This window comes from Anopheles merus, chromosome 2R (assembly GCF_017562075.2).
Source record: "Anopheles merus strain MAF chromosome 2R, AmerM5.1, whole genome shotgun sequence".
Lineage (NCBI taxonomy): Eukaryota > Metazoa > Arthropoda > Insecta > Diptera > Culicidae > Anopheles > Anopheles merus.
In genome coordinates, this window is record NC_054082.1 from 62375525 (window position 1) to 62400298 (window position 24774).

The following is a 24774-nucleotide window of genomic DNA, read 5'->3' on the forward strand; positions in this document are numbered from 1 at the left end:
TGTGTTTTGAAAAAATGTGGCAATACCCTCACTCCTATTCTTACTCGTCTTTTTTCTCGCTCGCTTAGTGCAGGGATTTTTCCTAGTCAATGGAAACTAGCTTGGCTTGTTCCCATTTATAAGAAAGGTGATCGCACACTAGCATCTAACTACAGAGGCATTTCTATTATTTGTGCGTGTTCTAAAATCCTCGAGTCAATTGTCCATTTATCTGTAATGCCTTGTGTAAAAAATTATATTTCTACAACACGGCTTTGTGCCCCATCGCTCAGTGTCCACCAACCTAATGTGTTTTTGTTTTCTCTATATCACAACCTGTCTAGTGATAAGCAAGTAGACATTGTCCATACCGATTTCAAAGCGGCATTTGATAGTATACCTCTATCTTGTCTTTCTTCCGATCCTCTACAAGTATAACTCATGCTGTTGTCTAAGGACCTTGGCGTCTTCTTTGAACCGAGTCTCTCTTTCAAAGAGCACACGGACTATGCCATCAACAAGGTCAACAAAAGTCTTGGTTATATTTGTCGCATGTCCACTGAAATTCGTGATCCTTTTTGTCTTAAGTCCCTTTATTGTTGTTGGGTCCGTTCCGTACTAGAATATGCCTGTGTCATCTGGTCTCCTGTCCAACTATCTCTGCTCCAAAGGATTGACAGGATCCAGAGACGTTTTACAATGATCGTATTTCATAGGTCGCTGGGTCATCACTCTATTCCGCTTCCTTCGTATGACGATAGATGCACCCTATTAGGCCTTACCAAGTTGGAGCATCGCCTCTCGGTTGCTCAGACTTCTTTCGTTGCTGGCATTTTGCTCAATACGATTGATACTCCTTCCCTTCTATCGCGCTTACATTCGTATGCACCTTGTCGCACCTTACGTTATCGTTTTCGTCTCCAGTTACCTATATGTCATACACATTTTGCTCGCAATGAGCCTTTTGTAAGAGCTAGGTCGTCTTTTAATAGTACTTCAGATCTGTTCGATTTCAACCTATCCTATCCTGTCTACCGATCCCGTCTTCGCTCGTTTTCCGTACCGTAAACTCCTTCCAACTCCTTCGCGAATAATTGTATACTATAGTCAGTAAGCACTATTGATGTAACCCAACGTGGCCGAGCAACTAATAAAATTAAATTTAATTAAATTTAATTTTTCTGCATTCTTCTTTTCTTGTTTTTCATTTTCAATTTTTTCGTCGTGTGTCTGCCTAACCAGTTTGGATTTTATTCATAATTCCTTTAGTGGAATAAACTTTTCTACATCATTGTGGAAAAATTGCATTCCTTTGATTATGTTTTTTCGATGGTTGAAGAGTTCTTCTGACATACATGAGTTTTTTTCTGTCATCACCAATTTGAAAGACGGGAAGCGTCTTTCAGCCTCAGCATTGGAATGGGGAATGGTGATGACAATTTGGAACAGTTTTTTGAGTTCAATGAAATTACGCTGCCGGAAAAGAACAGCATAAAACTCCAAACCATCATTATAAGGTGCAAGGGAATGCTTCAAATTTTTTTGGACCACAATTTCTTCAAAAACACTAACTTTGTCGAGTTTAAAATCGACCTTTTCAGCTAGTGTCAACATTTTTTCCTCTGCTTTAATGGAGAAAACCTTTGTAGGTTTCATGTATGAAACGAGATGGTGATAAAATTCGTGAAGAATGTTATTCTCAAGCAAATATGTTATTAATTTTACCACATACTTTTTCATACCTTTTTTAATAGTGGTTATGACCTGTTCATTTGTCTCATACTTAGATAAATAACTGGGCAAAATTATCTCGTCAACTTTTTTTAATCCACTGTATAAGTCCAAATGTTTAGTTTCAAAAAGAGTCTCTAGCTTTTCGACTTCATACATTTTTGCTAACCAACACGACATAAAAGATTTTATATATTCATAAATTTGCAAAAGTACGAAATCATTGGTTTCCTGTGATTTAATTAACTTTTCGGCATCACTGCACACCTCAATAACAAACCGAATTACGAACTTGATACCTTTTATAGACAGTATCCTAACAATAATCTCTTCATAATAACTCATTTCTTTCCTTTCTGAAATTTGGCTTTCGATGCAAAAAGTTCGTTCGACCATTCGACTCGCTAGTAGGACCAGCGTACATTGCCTAACATTACCCAACGTGTTTCAACAAATTTTACGAACTTTTTTGGTTTTTCCTTGCAACTTTTTTCGAATACTTCTCACTTGGATGGCACATCAAAATAGTAGTAAACTACCTTCGCCAACTCAGACACCTCAATCCCAAACTCTTTCAAGTCATACTCAACAGCATTGTGTATGATATGGGCTGGGCATGTGTCAACTAGCTGGAATCCTCTTTCACGAACCAGCTTGCTGGTCAAATTGCGCTCAAGGCTTTGGTTGTCTTTTGGGCTATCGTCTCGTACACATATATTTGTATATTTCCCTGCTTATCATGACAAGGAGGTCTAAAGGGAGTTTAACAGCTTCCAGTCCTTCGAGAATTTTGCCCAGAAGAATAACAGCTTTACCGAGAAAAGCGGAATTCAGATGGAAGAACATCAGCTTCGTCAGGTAGCTCGAAAAATATTTCACCGTCACTTCCATTTCCTTGAGTCTCCCCGTAATAATACTAATACTCTCCCCCTACATCCTTCACGAAAAGGTCCCTGAAGATCCGATAGCGTAATTGACCATATCGGTCATTTTCTGCCGATACAAACTGAACCCCTTGAAATCATTTGGCGCAATCGCGCGTAACACCTTGGTGTCCTTTTCAGCGGAGTTGAACGATTCATTCTTCATTATTGCGTGTATGGTCCAAATAACCTCTTTTTCGAGAATACCTCCGGCTCGGAAACCTTTTCAAGTTTTGACCAAATAATGACGATTTTGTACATATTTTTTTTTATTTCCGCAAAATACGTGCCGATGAAGAGTAAAACGCGCGAAATCCGCGCGAAACGCAAAATTCGTGCTAGCTGTAACAGCCCTGCAAATGCCAAAAAGATGTGAACTGTCAAAAATAATTAAGAAAAAAATTCACGCGCAACTGTTAACAGAAAAACACGTGAAACTGTGTCTGCGGTCTTTACTTCCATAAGTTCAGCTCGCCTCCTACAGAAGAAATATAGAATATATGAATAACAGTTCTGCGTGATTTTTTTTCTTAATTATTGCAATCGAAATCGTATTCGATACGGCCCAATAACATTCATCATCGTTGGGGAGAACGAGAAACCATCATTCCTTGATTGCTCGGATGGCCGGTGCACGAGCGCCCATACAATGTGGACAATCTCTGAGAAAATCGAATGCTTTGAACGTTACGCACGAGTTGGGTTAAGCAAAAATCCGATGTCGATGTGTGCGCTCTTTAATTTGGCCTATGCCTGTGTTATCACGCTAAAACAAAGAACTCGGACTCGGCTAATTTTTGGTGCCCCAGCCAAAATTATGGACAGGACGAAGAGAGAGTGGAAGGGCAAGGTGTTGAAGGGTTTGGGTAAATTTTGGAAGGGTCTACCGAAAGAAATATCAATATGAATGATCGCATAAAAATTGAAAAAATAAAGCGGTAGGCAAAGTCCGCGATTTTGAAAATATTCGCACGATTTTGAAAGATAAGAAGATCCTATTCATTAAAAATATACTAATCATATTTTAATATGACATTCCATATCGTTCAACTCTTACAAATTTGATCGCCGTAACAGGGATTGGTCGACCAATCAATATGGTCAAACTTGAGGACAAATTTGAAAAAAAAACGAATATTTCCACACAAAAAAATTTAAAATTGATTGTTGATTTTACGAGAAAAAAGGTTACACACCGGAGGTTGCTTTTTAAGAGTATAACGATTTTCTAGAAGTTTTTTTAAAAAGAAATGCGCTATCAATTTGTCTGACCTGGAATTACTTGTCCGTAAAGCTTCATAATAGACAGAACAATTTTTGGTTTGTATTGATAATGTTTTAGCTGTTAAGTTTTTTGTACCATCTTTAGAATATCCTGAAAACAATTTGCAACAATTTGCGATATGGCTTTTGCTTTATTGTTTGGAACTTTTAATGACTTTTGCTCACTATACTGCCGATTCTTAATTGAAGAATCTTCACAATTAATTTCAATAATTGTATTTTAATAATATGAATTTGAACCATGCTTGGATGATACAATTATTTTAGAAAACAACAGTATAGCCAATCGCATCGTTTAATATCATTAATCAGTTATTTTATTTCTAAACTGTAATTACATAATAATACATGTGTAAAAGAAAAAAACTGCATTCTCCCGGTCCGCAACGCTCAAACATTTAGAAAGCAGCTGGTTTAAAGCAAAGGTCTCCAATCTGTGGTCCACGGACCACTTGTGTAACAATAGGTATTAGTATGGGTGAGGGTATTGTAATAATAGGTATAGGTATTGGTCAAGTTAGAGTTACGATTAGTAAAGAAGTTACGATGTAAATGTATGTGTAAATGATTAAGGAGAATAAAGCATTCGTTAATTAGGAGTCAACTCGAGAGGATCATTTCTTACAAGCTGTAGACAGGATGCCCCAGAAAGTTACCTGTGCAAAATAATCCTTTCCAGAAGCGATAGCTGAGTTGTTGTAGCGGAGAAAATACTCTGGAAGTGTTCAAGAGAACTGAAGCGTGATATTTTCGGGACCCGAACAATCTTGCGAAGGAAGTCATGTGCAAGCAAGAGAATGAACAATTCGAGGATGCCAGTAGCCGGGAAGATCGTTTTGTAACGGAAAAGAAGAAAAAGGAAGGTTTGAGGATCGAGATGCTGCAGAAAAGGATCGACGAAATGAGTCAAGAGTTGATTAGGCTGAATACTCAACAAGTGCACGTTGGAGATGAATTGCGTTGTCGTGTACCAGACATTCGAGAGATCAAGGAATTGGTAAACCTGTTTGACCCTAGTAACACGGTGTGTGGGAGTGCGGAAGTATGGGTGCGGAACATCGAGGAGACCGGAGAGCTGTATGGGTGAACTGATGGTGGGAAAGCAATCAAGCGGTGATTAAAACCTGGGAGCGTTTTAAGCAACATCGGTTCTCGGTTCGGGTTTCCTGCGACGAAAAACGAAGTGTTTTAACACAACTGGTTGGCTGGTAGAAAATGGAGGGGGCGTGAAGCGCCGATTGACTACGTGTATGAGATGCTGGTAATGGGTAAAAAGGGGTAGTTCAGGGAAGAAATCATTTTAATATTGTAGAAGCTGACCAATGCGGCGGATCGGGACATGTAGCGAGGGAGTTGTAGAATCCACTGTTTATTCTGACGCTTATCCAACACTTGTATAATTCGCCGCTGAAGCACACACGTCCGTTGCGCTAGATCGCTCACGCTTGTCTGTCCGTTTGCTCTGTCTCCGAACTATCTCCTGTCAAGTACGTCTCGATCTCCCTCTCTCTATATCCTCTCTCTCTATTCATATTCCTACAGGAGTGTGAAAGAGTTAAGTGCTATGCGTGTGGACAGGAAGGGCATTTGAAAAGGGATTGCCGTAGTATGGTGAGAGAAGCGACGGATAAGAAACTTACACATGTCCGTGTAGTAAAGAAAGAGAGTGCTTTTAAAAAAATAATTACAGTGGAGGACAAAACATTTGAAGCACTTATTGACACGGGAGCCAAAGTTTGAGCAATTCAAGAAAAATTGATGAATAATGTCGGAATCATTAAACCAAGCAATAAGACACTGAAAGGTTTCGGACAAGTCAAGGTAAAAGTAAAGGAAAAGGTATGTGCAAAGGTCAGCGTGGATAATGTTGTGTTGAGTGTAAAGTTGCAGATAGTACTGTCATGGGTGCAAAATATGGCTATTATATTAGGAGAGGATGTCCTTGAAAAAAATGGATAAGGATGGTAAAACGAAATAATCAGTTGATTTTTAGTTTTGATAAAAACACGAATATCCATTATGAGGGTGAAATATTAAGGCTTGATATTTTTACGATTGAAGGGACCGAACCAATTGAAGTTGGCGAGAATATGATCAAGTCAGAAGGTGATGCAAAGGAAAATAAAAAAATGTCAGAATTGGTGAAAAAGTAATGAAAGTGTTTCGCACTGAATATCAGAGAAGTTGGATGTGCAAGACAATAATACAATGAGAATAAAACTGATGGATAATGCAGCTGTATATGTGAAGCCACGTAAGATCGAGTTAGCGCTCGAAAAAGTTTTGAGTGAGTTGGTGGGTGAGCTGTTAGATAATAGAACCATAAAGGAATCAGAAACATAGTACAGGCGCCGAAGAAAAATGGACAGTTTAGCATGGCAGTCGATTATCGAAGCGCGAAATAGTATTGGTGGCCTATCTAGATGATTTGATACTGTCGGGAAAAAATGAAGACGATTTGTTGGAAAAATTACCTGTAAGAAATTCTAACATGAAATTAATAATCAAATTTTTTAGGCTGGTGGACGAGTGCCAAAAAATTAGTTTTTATTCTACACTGGTCGAAATCGTGTTAGAGAAAAGGCCGAAAGCTGACACCTTTCACCTATTTATATGTTTTTGTCCCTCATAACGCTGACAGTGCCGTGGAACCTTATAAATGTTCCAACATTACCTATTACATATAATCAGAGAGGAAGGTTTTACGATAAACCTGGAGGAATGCCATTTTTTCAAAGAAAATTTAGAATTTCTCGGTTTTGAAGTGGGTAGAAATGGAGTGAGGCCAGGAGAAACGAAAACAAAAGCGGTGACAGATTTTCCAAATCCAATGTCGGTACATGCGCTTCAACAATTTTTGGGACCGGCAGGTTTTTTCAGAAGATTTGTGAAAGATTTTAGCATTATAGCGGCACCTATGTTAAAACTTCTGAAAAAAGATTTCGAGTTTGAATGGAAGCAAGAGCAAAAGACCCACAGCCCACAGTGACAGCTCAACAGTACGCTTGCAAAATTCCCCTAATCGATTGCAACACTCCCCTAAGTGATTGCAAACATCCACAGCTTGAATGCAACATTCCCCTAAGTGATTGAACTATTCCGTTAAATGATTCGAAACCTTGTAATAATTAAGAAACCCTCTTTTACTACAGATAACTTAGTTTAGATAATTCAAAAATTTGCCGCACCCAATTGTTTAAATGGAATATATTGTGACAAGAACATTTTGAAAATGTTGCACGAAGGGCTAAAATACCTTTGAAATTTCGCTGGACTACAAAAATGCTTGTAGATGTAACAGATGAACTAGAGCAGGATCAAATTATTCAAACGTATCACGATACCAACCATAGAGGAATAACAAAAAGTACAAAACAAACGGATGCACCCAAAAAGCCTTTAAAAATCGTTAATACCGACATATTTATCATGAAGGATAAAAATTACTTCACATTTTCTGACAAGTTCTCACGGTTAGCTCTGGCAGTCCCTATAAAAACATGAAATACTGTGCATATACTGAAAGGAATATCCACATTTATCGCCACAATAGGAAAACCTTTACTACTAGTAATGGACCAAAAATGCAGCTTCAAATCAATTGCAGTTCAATCGTTTTTGAACGACGATTCGCAATCGAGTCATGTTTTCTTATACGATACGGGCCAATGAGGCGTTCACTCCTTCCCCCAATTTAATGTAGGGTGGTTAAGGTGGCCAAGTGACCTGGGTGGTGAAAATCCATCACAACAGCCACTTCACTTAATGCGCATACGAAATTTAAATGCCCCGAAACACAATCCAACACTGCGGTTCATAGCCCGAGAACTATTGACTGACACCAAACCAATCACGCTCTTTTTGTCTGTTTAAAAAAAGGAAGGTCGTATCTTCAACGGTGCTCCAGTGGGTTGAGGTTTTATTCAAGAATCAATTACGAGTTCGATGTGTGCATTCTTGAATTTAGATTGTCTGATTTCACGTAAAAACTAAGAACTCGGGGCCCGGCCATCTTTAGGGGCCCCAGCTAAAAAGGGGTTTATTGCGGACTGGACTATGTGAGAAAGTTGTTGAAGGGTTTGGGTCAAATTTGCATGAGCCTACAGAAAGAAATTTCGATATGAATGTTCACGTAAACATTGAACCAAAAGCAGTTACTCTACACCAGTGGTCTCCAACTATGCCGTAGACTACTTGTGCGTCATCCAACTGTAACGTTGGAAGAAACCCCCCTTCCCCAAATTACGTAACAGATGGAGTGATACCCCCGTCTAATAGCTTAGTTCATTGAACAAAATCAAAATTTCAATGAGTTGATTTCTTTTTGTTACTTTATTCTAGTATATTCACATTTTTTTAAATTAACCACACAAAAATCATATTATATTTTATGTAAAGAAAAGTATTCCCATGCAACAATCAAATTCAAAGATTCTGATAATCGGATCCTCAGCATGGTTTTCAATGAACTTGTATCAGAAGCGTTTTTTATCCAGCCATCTTCATGTTTTTTATTCAGCCATCTTCAGAAGCATAAATGTGTATCTTTCCAGAAATATTTATTTGGCTTTGGATGTTGCTTCATCATCAAATTGATTATTCTATTTCACATAAGATGTGATATTAACATTTTACGCAACAAAACCGGTTATGTTTGCAAGAGGTTCGGTTACATTTTCAATGTATTTATAAAATTGCGACCAATGATCAATTCTGACGGAAAATACGACTGACTGCATCCACTCCCTCTCCAATTTGTTTGAAACGAATTGGGTTTGTGGCGAGTTGGATTGGTATTGGTGGGATTTGTTATTTGCCTCAAAATAGTCCTTATTTTTGGCAAACACCTCTTCATTCGACGAAAATTTCTTCACAGTGAGCATCCTTATCATATCTGAGCTCAGGAAATAATCCATGGGATCCTGGTCTGAATCGTACGGTGGGTGAAGAAGCAATTCGTTGCTCAATGTGTGTATTTTGGTCATTGTTTTAATTCATTTGTGACTGGTGTGTTTTCATTGATTTGTGGTGGTGTCGTTGTTGTTTTTGGTCAAATGTGAACTCACGCGAGTTAAAAGTCGTATTACACAATATCAATATGCGATATCTGTACCGACACCACCGCTAGCAACAACACCATCACCACTGGCAATCCATCGTCAGCAACGGCACTCTCGACACAAACAACGGTAAAACAACAATGGCACCACAGGCAATGCATCGTCAGCAACGACACCATCGACACAAATCGCTGTTTTATATCGAAATATTTGTGAACGTTACGAGTAAAATTTTCCTTTGATATCTTTTGAGTGTCAGTTTTCTGGATCAATTTCACTTTACGATTGTTTTTCATTATTTTGAGATTTTTTAATGTTTTATTCGGTAACCTCTTTTGGGTACCCTCTGTATTCACTGTATTCAAACAGTTATGAAACTACGAGCGAGAGGTGGAATACTCTAAAAACAAAAATAATAAACTGTGCAAGAAATATACTCCTCCCACCACGTCGTGGCAACACCAAATCTGGCTGGTTCGACGATGAATGCAGACAAGTGTAACACAACGTAAGAATACTGCATACCGAGCAATGCAACAACGGCATAGAACGCGGGCATGCGCAGAGGAATATTCACGGCTCAGACGCGAGGAGAAACGAGTTCATCGCTCCAAGAAGCATGCTTTGGAGGAGCAAAACATGCGGGAACTCGACCAAACCAGAGAGGCGTACGGACCGACACGAAAGTTTTACCAAGCGATAGCAGGTCACCGAAACAACGTTGTACCTAGGGTAACCTGCTGTCGCAACAAGGATGAAGATCTGATTACTAACCAGCCAGAGGTTCTCTCGCGGTGAGCTCAGTACTTTGATGAATTACTCAACGACCAGTTTAACGAACAGCTAGAAGCGCCACTAGCAGATAGTGTCATGCTACTGCCACCTAGCATAGAAGAAACACAAAAGGCTATCCGTTGGCTGAAAAATAACAAGGCACCCGGAACCGACGGAATTGCAGCTGAACTGGTCAAGAATGGAGGTGCACGACTAGAAAACGAGATTCATCAAATTGTTACTGAGGTGTGGGATAGCGAATCGATGCCTTGTGATTGGAATCTCGGCATCATCTACCCCATATACAAGAAGGGAGATAGGACTGCAACAACTACAGGGGTATCCCGCTGTTGAATATCGCCTATAAAATATTCTCCCTGATCCTTCAGGATCGCCTTGTCCCGCACGTCGAAGAGATAGTCGGAAACTATCAAAGAGGATTCCGAAACGGAAAATCAACCACTGATCAGATCTTCACCATGCGGCAGATCTTGGAGAAGATGGCTGAATACAGACACAACACTTACACTTACACTTACTTAACACTTACTTCATTGACTTCAAAGCCGCATGATAGTATAGCCAGGGTAAAACTGTATGACGCTTTTGGAATCCCGGCCAAACTGATAAGTTAGAATGACGCATACGATAGTATAGTAAAAGCCGCATATGATAGTATAGCCAGGGTGAAACTGTATGACGCTTTTGGAATCCCGGCCAAACTGATAAGGTTAGTTAGAATGACTATGACCAACGTCACATGCCAGGTGAGGGTGGATGGAAAACTCTCACGACCTTTTGCTACCACCAAAGGTCTGCGCCAGAGGGACAGTTTACCTGTGTCCTATTCAATTCCAATTCAAATTCAATTCATCATTGGTTTGCAGCTCTCCTATCTAGCAGAAGCCTACCAAGGGCTCGAGCAGGCGGCACAGAGCCTCGGATTGCAGATAAACGAGGCAAAGACCAAACTGATGGTGGCAACATCATCGGGCCTACCAATAAATAATCAAAGTCTACGCAAGCGTGACGTACAGATAGGTGAACGCACTTTTGAAGTCGTCCTACAATTCACCTATCTGGGGTCAAAGGTTAGCAACATCAATAGCATGGAAGCTGAGTTGCGCGCAAGGATGCTGGCTGCCCACCGGTCATTCTACAGCCTGAAAAATCAGTTCACCTCAAAGAACCTGTCGCGACGGACGAAGCTGGGACTATATAGTACCTATATAGTTCCGGTACTCACATACGCCTCTGAGACATGGACACTGATCAAATCTGACGAAACCCTCTTAGCCGCGTTCGAGAGGAAGATGCTCAGCAGGATACTTGGCCCCGTATGTTTGAAAGGGCAATGGAGAAGCCGCTATAATGACGAGCTATACGAGATGTACGGCGACCTCACTGTCATACAGCGTATCAAGCTCGCCAGGCTCCGGTGGGCTGGCCATGTTGTACGCATGGAAACGGACGACCCAGCCCGTAAAGTCTTTTTAGGCCGTCCACAAGGACAGAGGAGGCGTGGTAGGCCCAAATTGAGGTGGCAAGATGGCGTGGAGGCGTCCGCCATTAAGGCCGGGATAACGGACTGGCAGACGAAGGCGCGAGACCGTGAGCGGTTTCGGACACTCCGGAGGCAGGCCAACACCACAAAGCGATTGTAGCGCCGGATAAGTAAGTAAGTGAACTTTAATAATAATTGTGCTGAGGTAGTATTAGAAAACTCATCATCAAGCCTAGTTTTTTTTGCCTTGTTTGCTGATATAAAATAACAAAAAGGATTAATTTCTACTTGTGCTATCTATGTGCTAGGCCATAGAATTATCAGCCCGCCTATTATCTCCTTTGAATATAGTAACGCTGTACAAGATCGCCAAACGCCAAACTCAAAAAATAAATATAATGTACTTACCTCTTCCTCGAGCCCTCGTTGCTCAAGAATATCAATGCATTTTTTAACAAAGGCAAATCCTACATCGTCGAGCGTGCTATCTTCACTACATTTTGTTGATAATGTTAAATTGATCTGTTTGTAATGGTTACCTTTATTAAAATAGATACTCTTTTACAGTAATAGTAGTGGATACTTACTGATTCTTTGCCATCCATTGCATCTATCCATGCTTTAATATCATCCTCACTGAGTGCCTGGAATGTATATGTAATAGTGTTCTTTTCATTGAAAGTAACATCAAAACAATAACGTTTTTCAAATTCTGATAACTTTTTTGTGCAAGAAGCAACTGTTAATGTTTCGGGAATAATTTGTTGCTGCGTTAAAAAAAGAAAAAAAAAATATTAGGTCAATATGACATACACAAAACAAATTTTGTTTTATACTTACTGCTCGTCCGGACATTTGGTTGTATTGTAACATGGAAAATTCCTTGGTTTGTTTTTTGTACGTGCAGTAAAATTTTGACCACGTAATGACGGTAAATTCTATGACAAATAAATTTTAAATGAACAGATGATGAAGTATAAATATAAATGAGTAAAGACTGATAAGAACATTCCATCATAAAACACATATACAGGGTTTTCGAGGATTATATAGACATGTTCAGCGAGTTGTAGATTCGTTCAGGCATATAATAGACTCTTTCAGCGAGATATAGAATTATTTTTTCATTCTTAAATGTCCTAAAAGTAGCTAATAATAATTCCCCAAGCTGTTTAATACATGAATTAGTTGAAAAAAAGCATATTTTTTCGAAAACCGTTTGTTTACCTCCTGATGAGAATGATGCAAGTTGCAGTCCAAGGGTTACGAAAGTGACATCTCTACAGTATAACCGAACATGTCAACGCCTACTTCCGAACAATTCTATATCTCGCTGAAAGTGTCTGTTTTATGCTTGAACGAATCTACAACTCGCTGAACATGTCTATATAATCCTCGAAAACCCTGTAAGTCTCATCGATGATTGCCTCATTGCCATTATTTAGTTCGCAGATAATATAATCCCAGAAAATCGATGTTTTACAGTAGTCAAATAAATGCCACTTACTTTTTTCCATTAGATACAGATAACCCTGCTTTGCGTATTCACTATCGGGTTTCAATTTACTGTCCATGTATTTATTTTTCAATTCCTGGGCTTTTTGTCGAGTTTCATCAAAATTTTCGCGAGTCTTGAAAGAATGCATCATTAGTATCACCTAATGCATAAAATCGATGTACTGTGGAACACCGCTTATCCGGCCTCATCGGGATTTTATCTCGCAAAGATACTCTTTTAGAACAGATAATATGTCCATATGTTTTTTACACTGATTTGAAGTTGTTGAATTCCATAGATTGTTGTATTGATTTTGAATAAAATATGTAAAAATGTAGTTATTTTTTGGATTCTGAATAATTATACCGATTAATAAAGTCGTTTATTTTGTTGGATGAGAATATGACCGTTATCCTACGTTTTGTTTAACATGAATACATATATACGTGAGTAGGGTAAAGGATGGGGGACGAAGGGTTATGAAAATGTTTTATCAACGTAAGGAACATATAGTACTTAATGTATCTTCATATACGGTCACATGCGACACATGTGGTTTTTATTAGTAAAAATTGTGATAATATCAATTAAGTATTATGTTCTGGAATTCAATACATAGTCTATAATCAAAACCTGATTTTTTTAATATTTTTTTTTTTAATTTTTGGTACATCAGGAGACTAACAAATGGTTCAGGAAAATAATTCAAATGAGTTGTGTTTTCAGTGTTTTTCGTCATATTATTATGATCTTATGACCTGTTCATTCAAACCTTCTTCTCGGCACATCATGACACTTTTGTATTGAATTATCATTTTCGAGTAACACGAATAAAATTTACCCGAAAAAACGGAATTCCACTGTATTTCGTATATGTGAATAATACCTACTTTCTGAACCTTTAGTTGAAGATCAGATAAATATTCCTTGGCATCTTCAGCAACCTCATGTCCAAGGTGATAGAAGACAAGCCAATCTGATATGAATCCTAAAATAGTATATAAAAAAAAATATTTGACCGTCACATTTTTTAAATATTATACTCACTTAGTATTATTTCCACAAATTCAAATTTTATTCGTTCTTGCACTTCTTGTATGCTTAAAACGTAGCTCAAAGATTCTCGTAAGTATTCTCTTTCCAACATCCCCAAAGAAGCATCGGCCTAAAATCAAAAGAAAGCGTATACATAAAAATGTTGAAAATGTTTATATTATTCAATTAGAATTTTGTTGTTTTTCTTAACGGGAAACCGGTACGGTTCGCTCTACGCATAGCAAACTCTCTCACTCGCGTCATTCTCTCCAAAATATCTCAATTTAACTATAGGGGAAAGTGGGGCAAAATGGCTCTGTTAAGGATTTTGCTATGTATCTCAATGGGTAAACCACATTACATTGAAATTTTGACGGCAATCAATGATTTAACGTCTTATTCATGAACCGAAAATAGTAGTAGTAAGCGAGTCCACTAACAGGTAATGTCATGCTACTGCTACCTAGCATAGAAGAAACACAAAAGGCTATCCGTCGGCTGAAAAATAACAAGGCGCCCGGAACCGACGGAATTGCAGCTTAACTGGTCACGAATGGAGGTGCACGACTAGGAAACGAGATTAATCAAACTTTAATTTAGGTATGGGATAGCAATTCGATAGCATGGGATAGCACGAGCAATAGCTTGTGCTTGGAATCTCGGCATCATCTACCCCTATATACAAGTTAGTGATGGATACAATTTTTTTCCGGAATCGGAATGATCCGACTCCGGCACCCCTCGGAGTTGGACTCGGAGTTATTCCGGACTGTTTAGCGGGGGGGGGGGGGCTGTGCGCACGGGACAACCCTCGGACTCATCGACTCCGAGTCCGGATCACTCCGGATCACTCCAGATCACTCCGTATCACTCCGGATCTCTCCGGATCTCTCCGGATCTCTCCGGATCTCTCCGGATCTCTCCGGATCTCTCCGGATCACTCCGGATCACTCCGGATCACTTCAGATCATTCCGGATCACTCCAGATCACTCCGGATCACTCCGGATCACTCCGGATCACTCCGGATCACTCCGGATCACTCCGGATCACTCCGGATCACTCCGGATCACTCCGGATCACTCCGGATCACTCCGGATCACTCCGGATCACTCCGGATCACTCCGGATCACTCCGGATCACTCCGGATCACTCCGGATCCTTCCGGATCACTCCGGATCCTTCCGGATCACTCCGAATCACTCCGGATCCTTCCGGATCACTCCGGATCACTCCGGATCACTCCGGATCACTCAGGATCACTCCGGATCACTCAGGATCACTCAGGATCACTCCGGATCTGTCCAGATCAGTCCGAATTAGTCCGGATCAGTTAGGATCAGTTTTCGTACGTATTCGATATACGACTTGAAAGTCAATGAACTCATCAAGAATTGTCAAAACCAGGTGTGTCAAACAGGCGACCCGCGTCGATTTTGAATGCGGCCCGCATTAATATTTTGAGAATTGCTTAAAGCACTGCAAATCAAAAATCTGTCGAAGTGTATTCAAATGTTTAGAGAAGAATAGTCATTTTGTCGCTATATTCTTCGAAATTAACATTAATGTACCCATAACATCTAACAAACTTATTCTACACGTACGTACAGAACAACCGAAACCCTTAAGAAACATTATATCGAATGCAAACTCAGTCGTATTATGTTTCGATTCAATTCTGAATATTAGCATAATTTTGTGCAGAATCAATTGCACATTTTATATGGAAAAACAGATTTGTGTCAACTGTCTAGAAACGAAATAGGAATGAAAATAACTTGATACACACACTTGGAAACTTCGTAACAACTAGTGATAGATTATCGGAATCGCATCCACGGCTCAAAACCATTTCCGATCTTAGCTTTTCCGACTCCGATTCCGGTTAAATCAAACCAACAGATCCGCTCGTTGCCGTCCGAAGCCTATAGAGCCGTCCAGAGCCATTCGAAACCGTTGAAGTCATCGGTAGTCGCACGGCTAGTTTGCAGTCAGAAATGGCTCTGGTCGGTCTCACCGATTTTGACAATCTCAATGCCTCCGACTGCCAAGTAAAGGCTTCAGTCGGCTCCGAATTGTTCCGTACGGATCTGCACGGCTGCGACCTTAGAATGTTAATTTTTTTGATGTTCGATTGGATCCACTTCTGTTTTTTTTTTCATAACCATGCCACCATAAAAATGTTAGGCTGGAAATAGACGAACCGAGGTCGTCGCGGTACCCCGAAAATCGCGTATGACTTGAGCTGTCAATTCTGTTATAAAATCTGACAGGTAGGCGAGATAATCGCGGTTCGTGTATCGAACCATTCGAGATCTGGTGACGATTGAATGTGCTAAGATTATTTTTTTAATCAACTTGCGAATCAAATTATTTATTTCACATAGTTCATGCAAAATAAAATACAAAACTCGTTTCTCGACATGAGTTTTCACACAAACCCACCAGAAAAAGTAAAAATAATCGGTACTCGCTACCGCGAAAATCTCAGCAATACCAAAGTTGGGTATCTCTGCGAAACAGCAGGCGCGATTAGAGGCGCAGAAGATTTGACAGCTCAACTGTTCTACAACTGTTATAAACAAGGCGCGAATTTCGCGGTACCGCGACGATCCCAGTTCGTCTATTTCCAGCCTTAATATCTAATGTTTATGACTCATTGAAAGCGATTGTACGATTGTAAAAACTATTGACAGTTTATATACAGCGCGAAATCTATTGACATCTCGCGTCAAAACCCGACAATTAGCTTAATTTTCCGTCTTAATTATAATCATTTAACATAAAAATCTCGCTTATTTAACACCTCGTAGTTACATTATCCCAAAGTAGCCTAAATAATTCAATCAATTAATTAAAATTTTGCCAGTCCCTTTAGAAAATCAGTAGACAGTCATAAATAACTCCATAGAAATAAACCATAGAAATTAACGGTACAAAAATGGTGATGAATACACGCTCCACTTTAGCTCGTAGAAATAGTCCCTCGAAAGCAGGAACCAGTAGATATTCCACCCGCCGTAGCTCACTGGGAACGATGTCCCCGTCTAAGGCTTCGGCCACCAGCTTTGGTAGACGGGCATCAACTAACCAGCTGATGGCCTCAAAGGCGATGGCACCAGCCTTACGAAGAGCTTCTTCGGTAGAGGTGGAGGGAAAAGCAAAAAGGGTATCTGTTCTCCCGCAGATCGCGTAAGACAGCCAAGGGGAGGGTTCCAAGGCAGGGCAAATATACGACAGGAAATTTTTTGCAACTGCATATCCAGCCGATTCCAAGCCCATGGGCCCATTGCAAAAAGCAAAACATGAGCTCATGCTGTTTATCAGGGACACCGTGAAGCACAGGGCTATTTTAGCAAAAACGCCCCAATTTTCTGATTGGGAACAGCGTATAGGCTCAGTATTAGCCCTGTTGCACAACCTTCCAGCATTTTGGCTAGGGGAGGCCGGGTCAGGAATTGATGTGGGAACGGGAACAGAGGATCTTGTGGTGGAGGATCCGGTTGTGGAGCAAGACTTGGGGCCTTTGGCAGGCCCTAATCAGGAGCAGCAACCGGGTTCCATTCCCTTGAATGAGTCCGACGTCACCAAATTCTTCACTGTTTTTGGGGGAATCATGCGGGAGATGTATGACATAATAGTTAGGGAAAACGAGGCCAAGACAGGAGGAAATAGGGAAAAGGGACAACAGCTAGTGGGTCAAGGAGGGAAAAATAGCAAGAAAAAGGGAAAGGGTGGGAAGGGGGAAAATACTAAGGTGGTTGGGGCAGAGGCACCGATGGCAGGGGAAAGTTGTTCAAGTGACCAGGGATCTGGACCACAAGGGGGGCAAGAGGGGGCGCAAGAATGGCGGACGGTAAAGGGAAAGACTGCCGTGCGCCGGGGGAGGAGGAAGAGGAAGAAGCAGCGTGAAGCTGAGCAAGCAGCCAGCCTCGCCGCAAATACCCAACCTACTGCTCCCCAACCCAAGCAAAAGCCGGCACCTGCCTTTAATCCCAGGGCCGGCAGAATGTCAAACGCCATTGAGCTTGAATCAATTGGGGGATTCAAGTACGCGGACATGATGCCAATCCTTAGGGAAACGGTGGAAAAGGAGGATGTGCAGAGAATTCGCACAAACTTCAAGGTTCATCTACTAGCACCATTGTCGCACCAGGAAACGATGACCCTTTGGAGAGAGGTGTCCAAGGCTCTTGAGGGCAAAGCCAAATGCCGACCGCGGACACCCTCAGTGCGGGTGAACTGCACCAACATTCCGCCTGGCACTTCATCCGAAGAAATTTCTTGGGAAATGAGTGCCGCGTTGGGCGTTGAAATTTTCAGCGACCAAATCACGACCGTAAAAACGCATTACGGTACGTTGGTCGCATTTTTTGACTGCCCAGCAATAGCGGTCTCTGACCAAGCCCTTGCGAGGCAATACACGGTTGGTTTCAGCAAATGTTGCAGGCTGCGGCTATTGGAACGCCAGCGGCAATGCTACCGGTGCTACGAATACGGGCATACTGCTGCCCGCTGCCGCGGCAAGGACCGTAGTAGCAAATGCCACCGTTGCGCAGAAGACAAGCACGAGGGACCGTGCACTAGGGAGCGGAAGTGCTTGGGATGCCAGGGCCCAGATGCAATCGGGCACTCGCTGGGCCAGCGCAGTTGCCGCTACTTTGGAAAGGTAACCCCACAGCCCAGTCATGATTAGAGTGTTCCAACAGAACCTCAATCATGACCAAATGGCACAAGACTTGCTTTTGCAAAGTGCTCGTGCCGAGGGTTGTGATATTCTGATTCTCTAGGACCCCTATTGGGTGCCGAGTAATAACAGCAATTGGGTTACCGATACCACTGGCCGGGTTGCAGTGGTATCAGTTGGGGATTATCCTTTTCAGCGCATCATTGACAACCAACGCGAGGACTTCGTTGTGGTCGAGATGCGAGGAATTGTTTTCTGCTCCGTTTACCTACCACCCGTGGGTTCCGATTTGACTGTCGAAGAGTACAAACGCAAATGGACCGAAATTGTGTCTGTACTCCCACGGAATCGGGACACCGTGATCGGGGGTGACGTAAACGCCTGGTCAGGTGCATGGGGGATGGAGCGGAGGCCAAACGATGGGGAAAGGGTATCTAGGGGGGGAGTTGTGATGGACGCGGCGGCCGCTTTGGGATTGGTTCTCCTAAACCAGGGCAACCAGAGCACTTGGATTGGGGCAAATGGCCGCAACTCCATAGTGGACGTGTCGTTTTGCAGCCCCTCTTTGGTAGGGGAAAATAATTGGCGCGTTTGTGACGAAACCCCAAGTGACCACAATACTATTAAGTTTGTGGTCGGCAGGGCTCCGAGACAGCGCGCCAATAACGTGGGACACTCAGCAGTGAATGGGGGAAGGTGGTCCACAAGATTCTTCGACAAGGATTTGTTCGTTGAAATCTTGAGGGACCAAGACATTTTTGGGCACGCTGCTACGGCAGAGGAGCTGACCCAGGCCATTACGGTGGCTTGTGATGGCACCATGCCTAGGCAACCCCCAAGGCGACAGGGCCGGCGTCCAGTTTATTGGTGGACGTCCGAGATTGATCGGTTGCGCAGCCATTTTCATGGAATGAAACGGCGGTTCAACCGGGCCCGGACCGAGGAGCAGCGCGAGGAAAGGCGTCAAATGAAGTCTGACGCACGCGCTGCCCTGGAACGGGCCGTCAAGCTCAGCAAGGACCAACACAAGCAGGATCTGCCGGAACAATTGGAACCGCACGGCTTTGGCCCCGCGTACCAAATCCGCAAACAGCAGTGGGAAGGAGCTCGGGTTCCGATGGAACGGGATGCTAATAAGCTCCAGTTCATCGTGAATGAGCTCTTTCCCGAGCGTCCCCCGATGGAGTGGCCCGAGACGGAAGTAGGTGGGGATCCGATGGATCCGGTCTCGGAGGAGGAGTTGGTGGAAGAGTTGAAGGAGATTGCCCGCTCACTCAACCCCAAGAAAGCTCCAGGGGACGACAATATTCCAAATATGGCTGCAGCAGCGGCAATTCTGGCTTTTCCTGCCGTTTTTGCCAAAAGCTATAAGCAGCTACTGGAGGCAGGCACTTTCCCCGACGCATGGAAGCGGCAGCAACTGGTGCTGCTTACCAAGTCGGGGAAACCACCTGGGGAGCCCTCGTCATACCGGCCCATTTGCTTACTGAGTGTGCTGGGAAAAAATTTGGAGCGGTTGATTCAGCGGAGGCTGACAACCCACCTAGAGTCGACGGGGGGACTTTCGGATGCCCAATACGGTTTCCGTAAAGGGCGTTCGACCGTGGATGCCATCACTCGGGTGATGGATAACGGGAAAGTCGCTCTTGATAAAAAGCGAAAGGGGGATCGTCTCTGTGCGGTGGTAACGGTGGACGTCCGGAATGCCTTCAACTCGGCAAACTGGAGAGCGATCGGCCAAGCTCTGCAGCGTAAAAACACTCCCCCTTATTTGCAGGCGTTGCTGCGGAACTACTTTATTGGCCGAACGCTCCACTACGATACGGATGAAGGAATAGTGTCGAGGACTGTATCTGCTGGCGTTCCTCAGGGTTCGGTTCTAGGACCAACACTGTGGAACGTCATGTATGACGACCTACTCCGCTTGCCGCTCGAAGGACTACGAGCGGACATCATCGGGTTTGCTGACGACGTGGCCTTCACATTTTTGGGAAGGACCACAGAACAGGTCAGCGTGTTAGCAACGGCTAACCTGGAGAGGATCGAGCGGTGGTTGCAAGGAGTCGGTTTGGAACTTGCCCACCAAAAGACCGGGTTCATGATTTTCTGTACTCATCATGTCCCGCAGCTCGCAGAGCTACAAGCGGGCGGTCACTCGATCCAATCCACGGAAACGCTGAAATACCTGGGAGTGGACCTCTGCCGCAAACAGCACCACAGCCGGCATCTGGAGAGGGTGGTCAATAAGGCTTCACGGATTACGAATGCCTTGACCTGCCTGATGCCGAATAAGCGTGGTCCTAAGAGCCGCAGTAGGAGCCAGCTCGTAAACGTCGGCAACAGTATCATCCGATACGGAGTTGCCACCTGGGGGCGATCGACAAGGAAACCCATCGCAAATCGGTCCAAAGGGCGCATCGACCAGGGGCTCTCCGAGTCGCCAGCGCCTTCCAGACCGTATCTTATGATGCCGCTTGCGTTGTCGCCAACACCACCCCGTTAGTCCTCCTCATGCAGGAGGATATCCGCTGCCACGACGAAAAGGTAGCGAGTGGTGGCGTTCAATCGGACATCCGGAAGCGGCAACGGGAGGAAACGATGAGGCGCTGGCAGGACCAGTGGACAACGGGTGCAGGGCAACCAGGAGCACCTGGATTGAAGACGAGGAGATTGATCCCAGACATTAATATCTGGGTCAGCCGCAAGCATGGGGCAGTCGACTTTTTCCTCACCCAGCTCCTCACGGGGCACGGGTTCTTGCGCTCCTATTTCGTCGAGAAAGGCATCCTGGATGGCTCGCCCAACTGCCCTGAATGTGGGGACGCCGTGGAAGACGTTGAACATGTGCTGTTCCACTGTCCGCGGTTCGATCGGATCCGGAACGAGATGCAGCAGCGGTGCCATTCCCGAGTAACAATGAACAACATTGTCTCGGAAATGTGCGCCTGCAGCGATACGTGGGAGGCCGTCCGCGCCGCCGCCAGGACAATCTTCTCCACTCTCCAAGCGAGATGGGATGTTGAGCGTCCACCAACGGCTAGGCGACGCAGGCGGGCCAGACGGCGGGCGAGGGACGCAAATGGCGGTCCTTCAGGCCCTGCGGCACGGCAACAACCCGTGCCACAAGGGCCACCGTAAGCTGGAAAGTTACTAATCTTTCTTCTTTCTTTTCGTTTCTTTCCAGCTTTCTTTTTCTCTTTTCTCCTCTATTTTCAGCTTTCTTCTCTCTCTTTCTGTTTTCTTGTTTCCAAATCCAAATCTCGTTTCAGTACAACTGCCTTACGTGCTTGGAGTGGTGATCAACGATGCAGACCCCCCATTGCCCACCCGAAGTGTGGGCGATAGGATCACAGGGACCGCGTCGCACCACGGAAAGCAGCGTAATAAGCAGCATCAGCAGACCAGATCGCCGCAGAAGATGCGTCGTGAGCCAGGGTGCAACCGCACACACGACTCTGCATGAAGTAATACGCACCACAGCGTACCGGCCGGGTTGGGTGAGTTGGAGAGGGGGATGGAATATGCTCACTCTTCGTTAAAAAAAAAGCGATTGTAACCAAGTTGAAATTATTCGCACCCCCATTCTACAATATGAATTAATGTACTTTCAAACCTCCCCAAAAATCAAAACCAAAATGAAATGATTACGCTTAAGATAGAGGAATTTAGATTAAGGATTCAAATAATCGAAATGCCGAAGCCCTGCAATACATAGCTTATTAATAGATTAGCTCACAAAGTCCATTCCTCAATTTGCAAATCATTTAAGACGCTTCAAGTGCCAAAAAATATTTGCCAACCTTTGTGGGATCACACACCACGAATCTTGGTCAGATAAAATTATCGTAATTTACCAAAATGTTTCGTATAATACGAGTTTTTGTTATAAGAAATGAATATACCACCACTTGGAACTTGGAAATTTGTGAAAAATAATGTTTAAACACGTTATATTACAAATTTTCTCTTGATCTGCCGAAAAATTGCAGGACAATATTTTTGTAATTCATCTAGCGATGGATAGCTTGGATTCCTTGAAAAAGATACGCAACAGGCTGCTAGACTTCCCCTACCTCAGTGAAAAAGTGAGGTTGAGCGATATTTTCTAACAGACCTGCCGTTTGAGAACGCGACTAATGAAAATTTTGATTTTCCTCTTTTAATAATAAGGATAAAAGAAATTGCATGTGACGTTAATGTACTATTAAACTTTTTTTTTTTTTTGATAAAAAAGAGCACAATGAAATATAACATCGCAAAGTTGTAAACAAGAAACGATTCCAGATTTGAAGCGAGGAGCATACAAAGTCAATTTGTTTAACAATAATGATTTTAAACAGTATACTATATACTGGGTTTACCAGTGCTCTGTAATGGGATGGGATCCGAAGCCCTCCGAGGGATAACATAGGCTCTCCCATCCAACTCCTATTCCGACACGTCCTCGTCGTGCAGAGTGGTAACATGTGCCTTCATATATCCTAGCTTGGGTACACGGGCTAGATCCAACCCCTTGGGCGGATGGTGGCATATGGCGAACCAGGAGGGGGGTGGGTATCCCGGGAAACTGGGTGCCTGAACGTCGGGGGGGCAACCCGACGCTAAATAAAACGGCCACGTGGGCGCAGGGTCAGTCACCCAGTCCCATGGAACAACTGACTACAGAAAGCATCAGAAGGATACGAAACGGACTTAACGATACCGACCCAACGCAATGCCCCCGGACAACGATTAAAATGGGCTCATGGAACGTACGCACTCTTAGCAAAGCCGGAGCCTTGAAACAACTTGATGACGCCCTAGCCACATTGAGCATGGACCTCGTAGCTCTACAAGAGATTCGGTGGCTAGGGAACGGTGTGCACAACAGGCGTGGTAAGCAATGCTACGATATTTACTACAGCTGCCACGACCGCCACCACGTGCTCGGAACGGGTTTCGCCGTAGGTCCCCGGCTGAAATCCGTAATCATAGATTTCAAGGCTATAAACGATAGGCTATGCACCCTGCGCATGCGAGGCAAATTTTTTAATATCAGCCTCATAAACGTTCACGCCCCTACCGAAGATAAAGAGGAAGAGGAGAAGGACCTTTTTTACGGCCGCCTCGCTAGAACTATAGATGCGTGCCCCAGGCATGACCTCAAAATCATCCTGGGGGACTTCAACGCAAAAGTCGGTAGGGAGCCAATGTACCGCCAATACACTGGCTGTCACAGTCTGCATGAGCACAGTAACGATAATGGTAGTAGATTGGTCCAGTTCGCCGCAGCGAACAATCTGGTTGTAGGAAGTACCAAATTTGCGCGGAGGGACATCCACAAAATGACGTGGGCGCACCCGGATGGCGAATCCTTCAACCAGATCGACCACGTGTTAATAAGCCGCCGACGACAGTCGAGCCTGTTAAACGTCAGAACTTATCGAGGAGCCAATATCGATTCCGATCACTACTTGGTTGGCTTAGTGATACGTTGTAGAATCGCCCGCCCCCGCACCAATGGGGGCGGAGAAAACACGCTGCCTCGGCTCAACACGGACTCTCTAAGGGACATTACTGTCCAACAGGAATTCAAAGCCGCTTTAGACGAGTCTCTACTACCAGAAAACAAATATGAAACTACGAGCGAGAGGTGGAACGCTCTAAAAACAAAAATAATAAACTGTGCAAGAAATATACTCCCACCACGTCGTGGCAACACCAAATCTGGCTGGTTCGACGATGAATGCAGACAAGTGACCGAACGTAAGAATACTGCATACCGAGCAATGCAGCAACGGCATAGAACGCGGGCATGCGCAGAGGAATATTCACGGCTCAGACGCAAAGAGAAACGAGTTCACCGCTCTAAGAAGCATGCTTTGGAAGAGCAAAACATGCGGGAACTCGAGCAAACCAGAGAGGCGTACGGACCGACACGAAAGTTTTACCAAGCGATAGCAGGTCACCGAAACAACGTGGTACCTAAGGTAACCTGCTGTCGCCACAAGGATGGAGATCTGGTTAGTAACCAGCCAGAGGTCCTCTCGCGGTGGGCTCAGTACTTTGATGAATTACTCAACGACCAATTAAACGAACAACTAGAAGCGCCACTAGCAGATAGTGTCATGCTACTGCCACCTAGCATAGAAGAAACACGAAAGGCTATCCGTCGGCTGAAAAATAACAAGGCACCCGGAACCGACGGAATTGCAGCTGAACTGGTCAAGAATGGAGGTGCACGACTAGAAAACGAGATTCATCAAATTGTTACTGAGGTGTGGGATAGCGAATCGATGCCTTGTGATTGGAATCTCGGCAT

General features: G+C 43.4%; 1 protein-coding gene across 10 annotated transcripts in view; it reads right to left on the reverse strand.

Moving 5' to 3' along the window:
* Positions 1 to 24774, reverse strand: part of LOC121589997 (rho GTPase-activating protein 26) — a 191382-nt gene that overhangs the window by 86185 nt on the left and 80423 nt on the right. For all 10 annotated transcript variants that reach the window (XM_041909314.1, XM_041909312.1, XM_041909311.1 and 7 more), the window contains 6 exons: positions 13801 to 13918; positions 13644 to 13741; positions 12763 to 12886; positions 12096 to 12193; positions 11843 to 12022; positions 11664 to 11777 (listed from right to left, as the gene is read on the reverse strand). In XM_041909314.1, the coding sequence (XP_041765248.1) occupies positions 11664 to 11777; positions 11843 to 12022; positions 12096 to 12193; positions 12763 to 12886; positions 13644 to 13741; positions 13801 to 13900 (714 nt within the window). In that variant the 5' untranslated portion in view covers positions 13901 to 13918. The remainder of the gene's footprint in view (positions 1 to 11663; positions 11778 to 11842; positions 12023 to 12095; positions 12194 to 12762; positions 12887 to 13643; positions 13742 to 13800; positions 13919 to 24774) is intronic.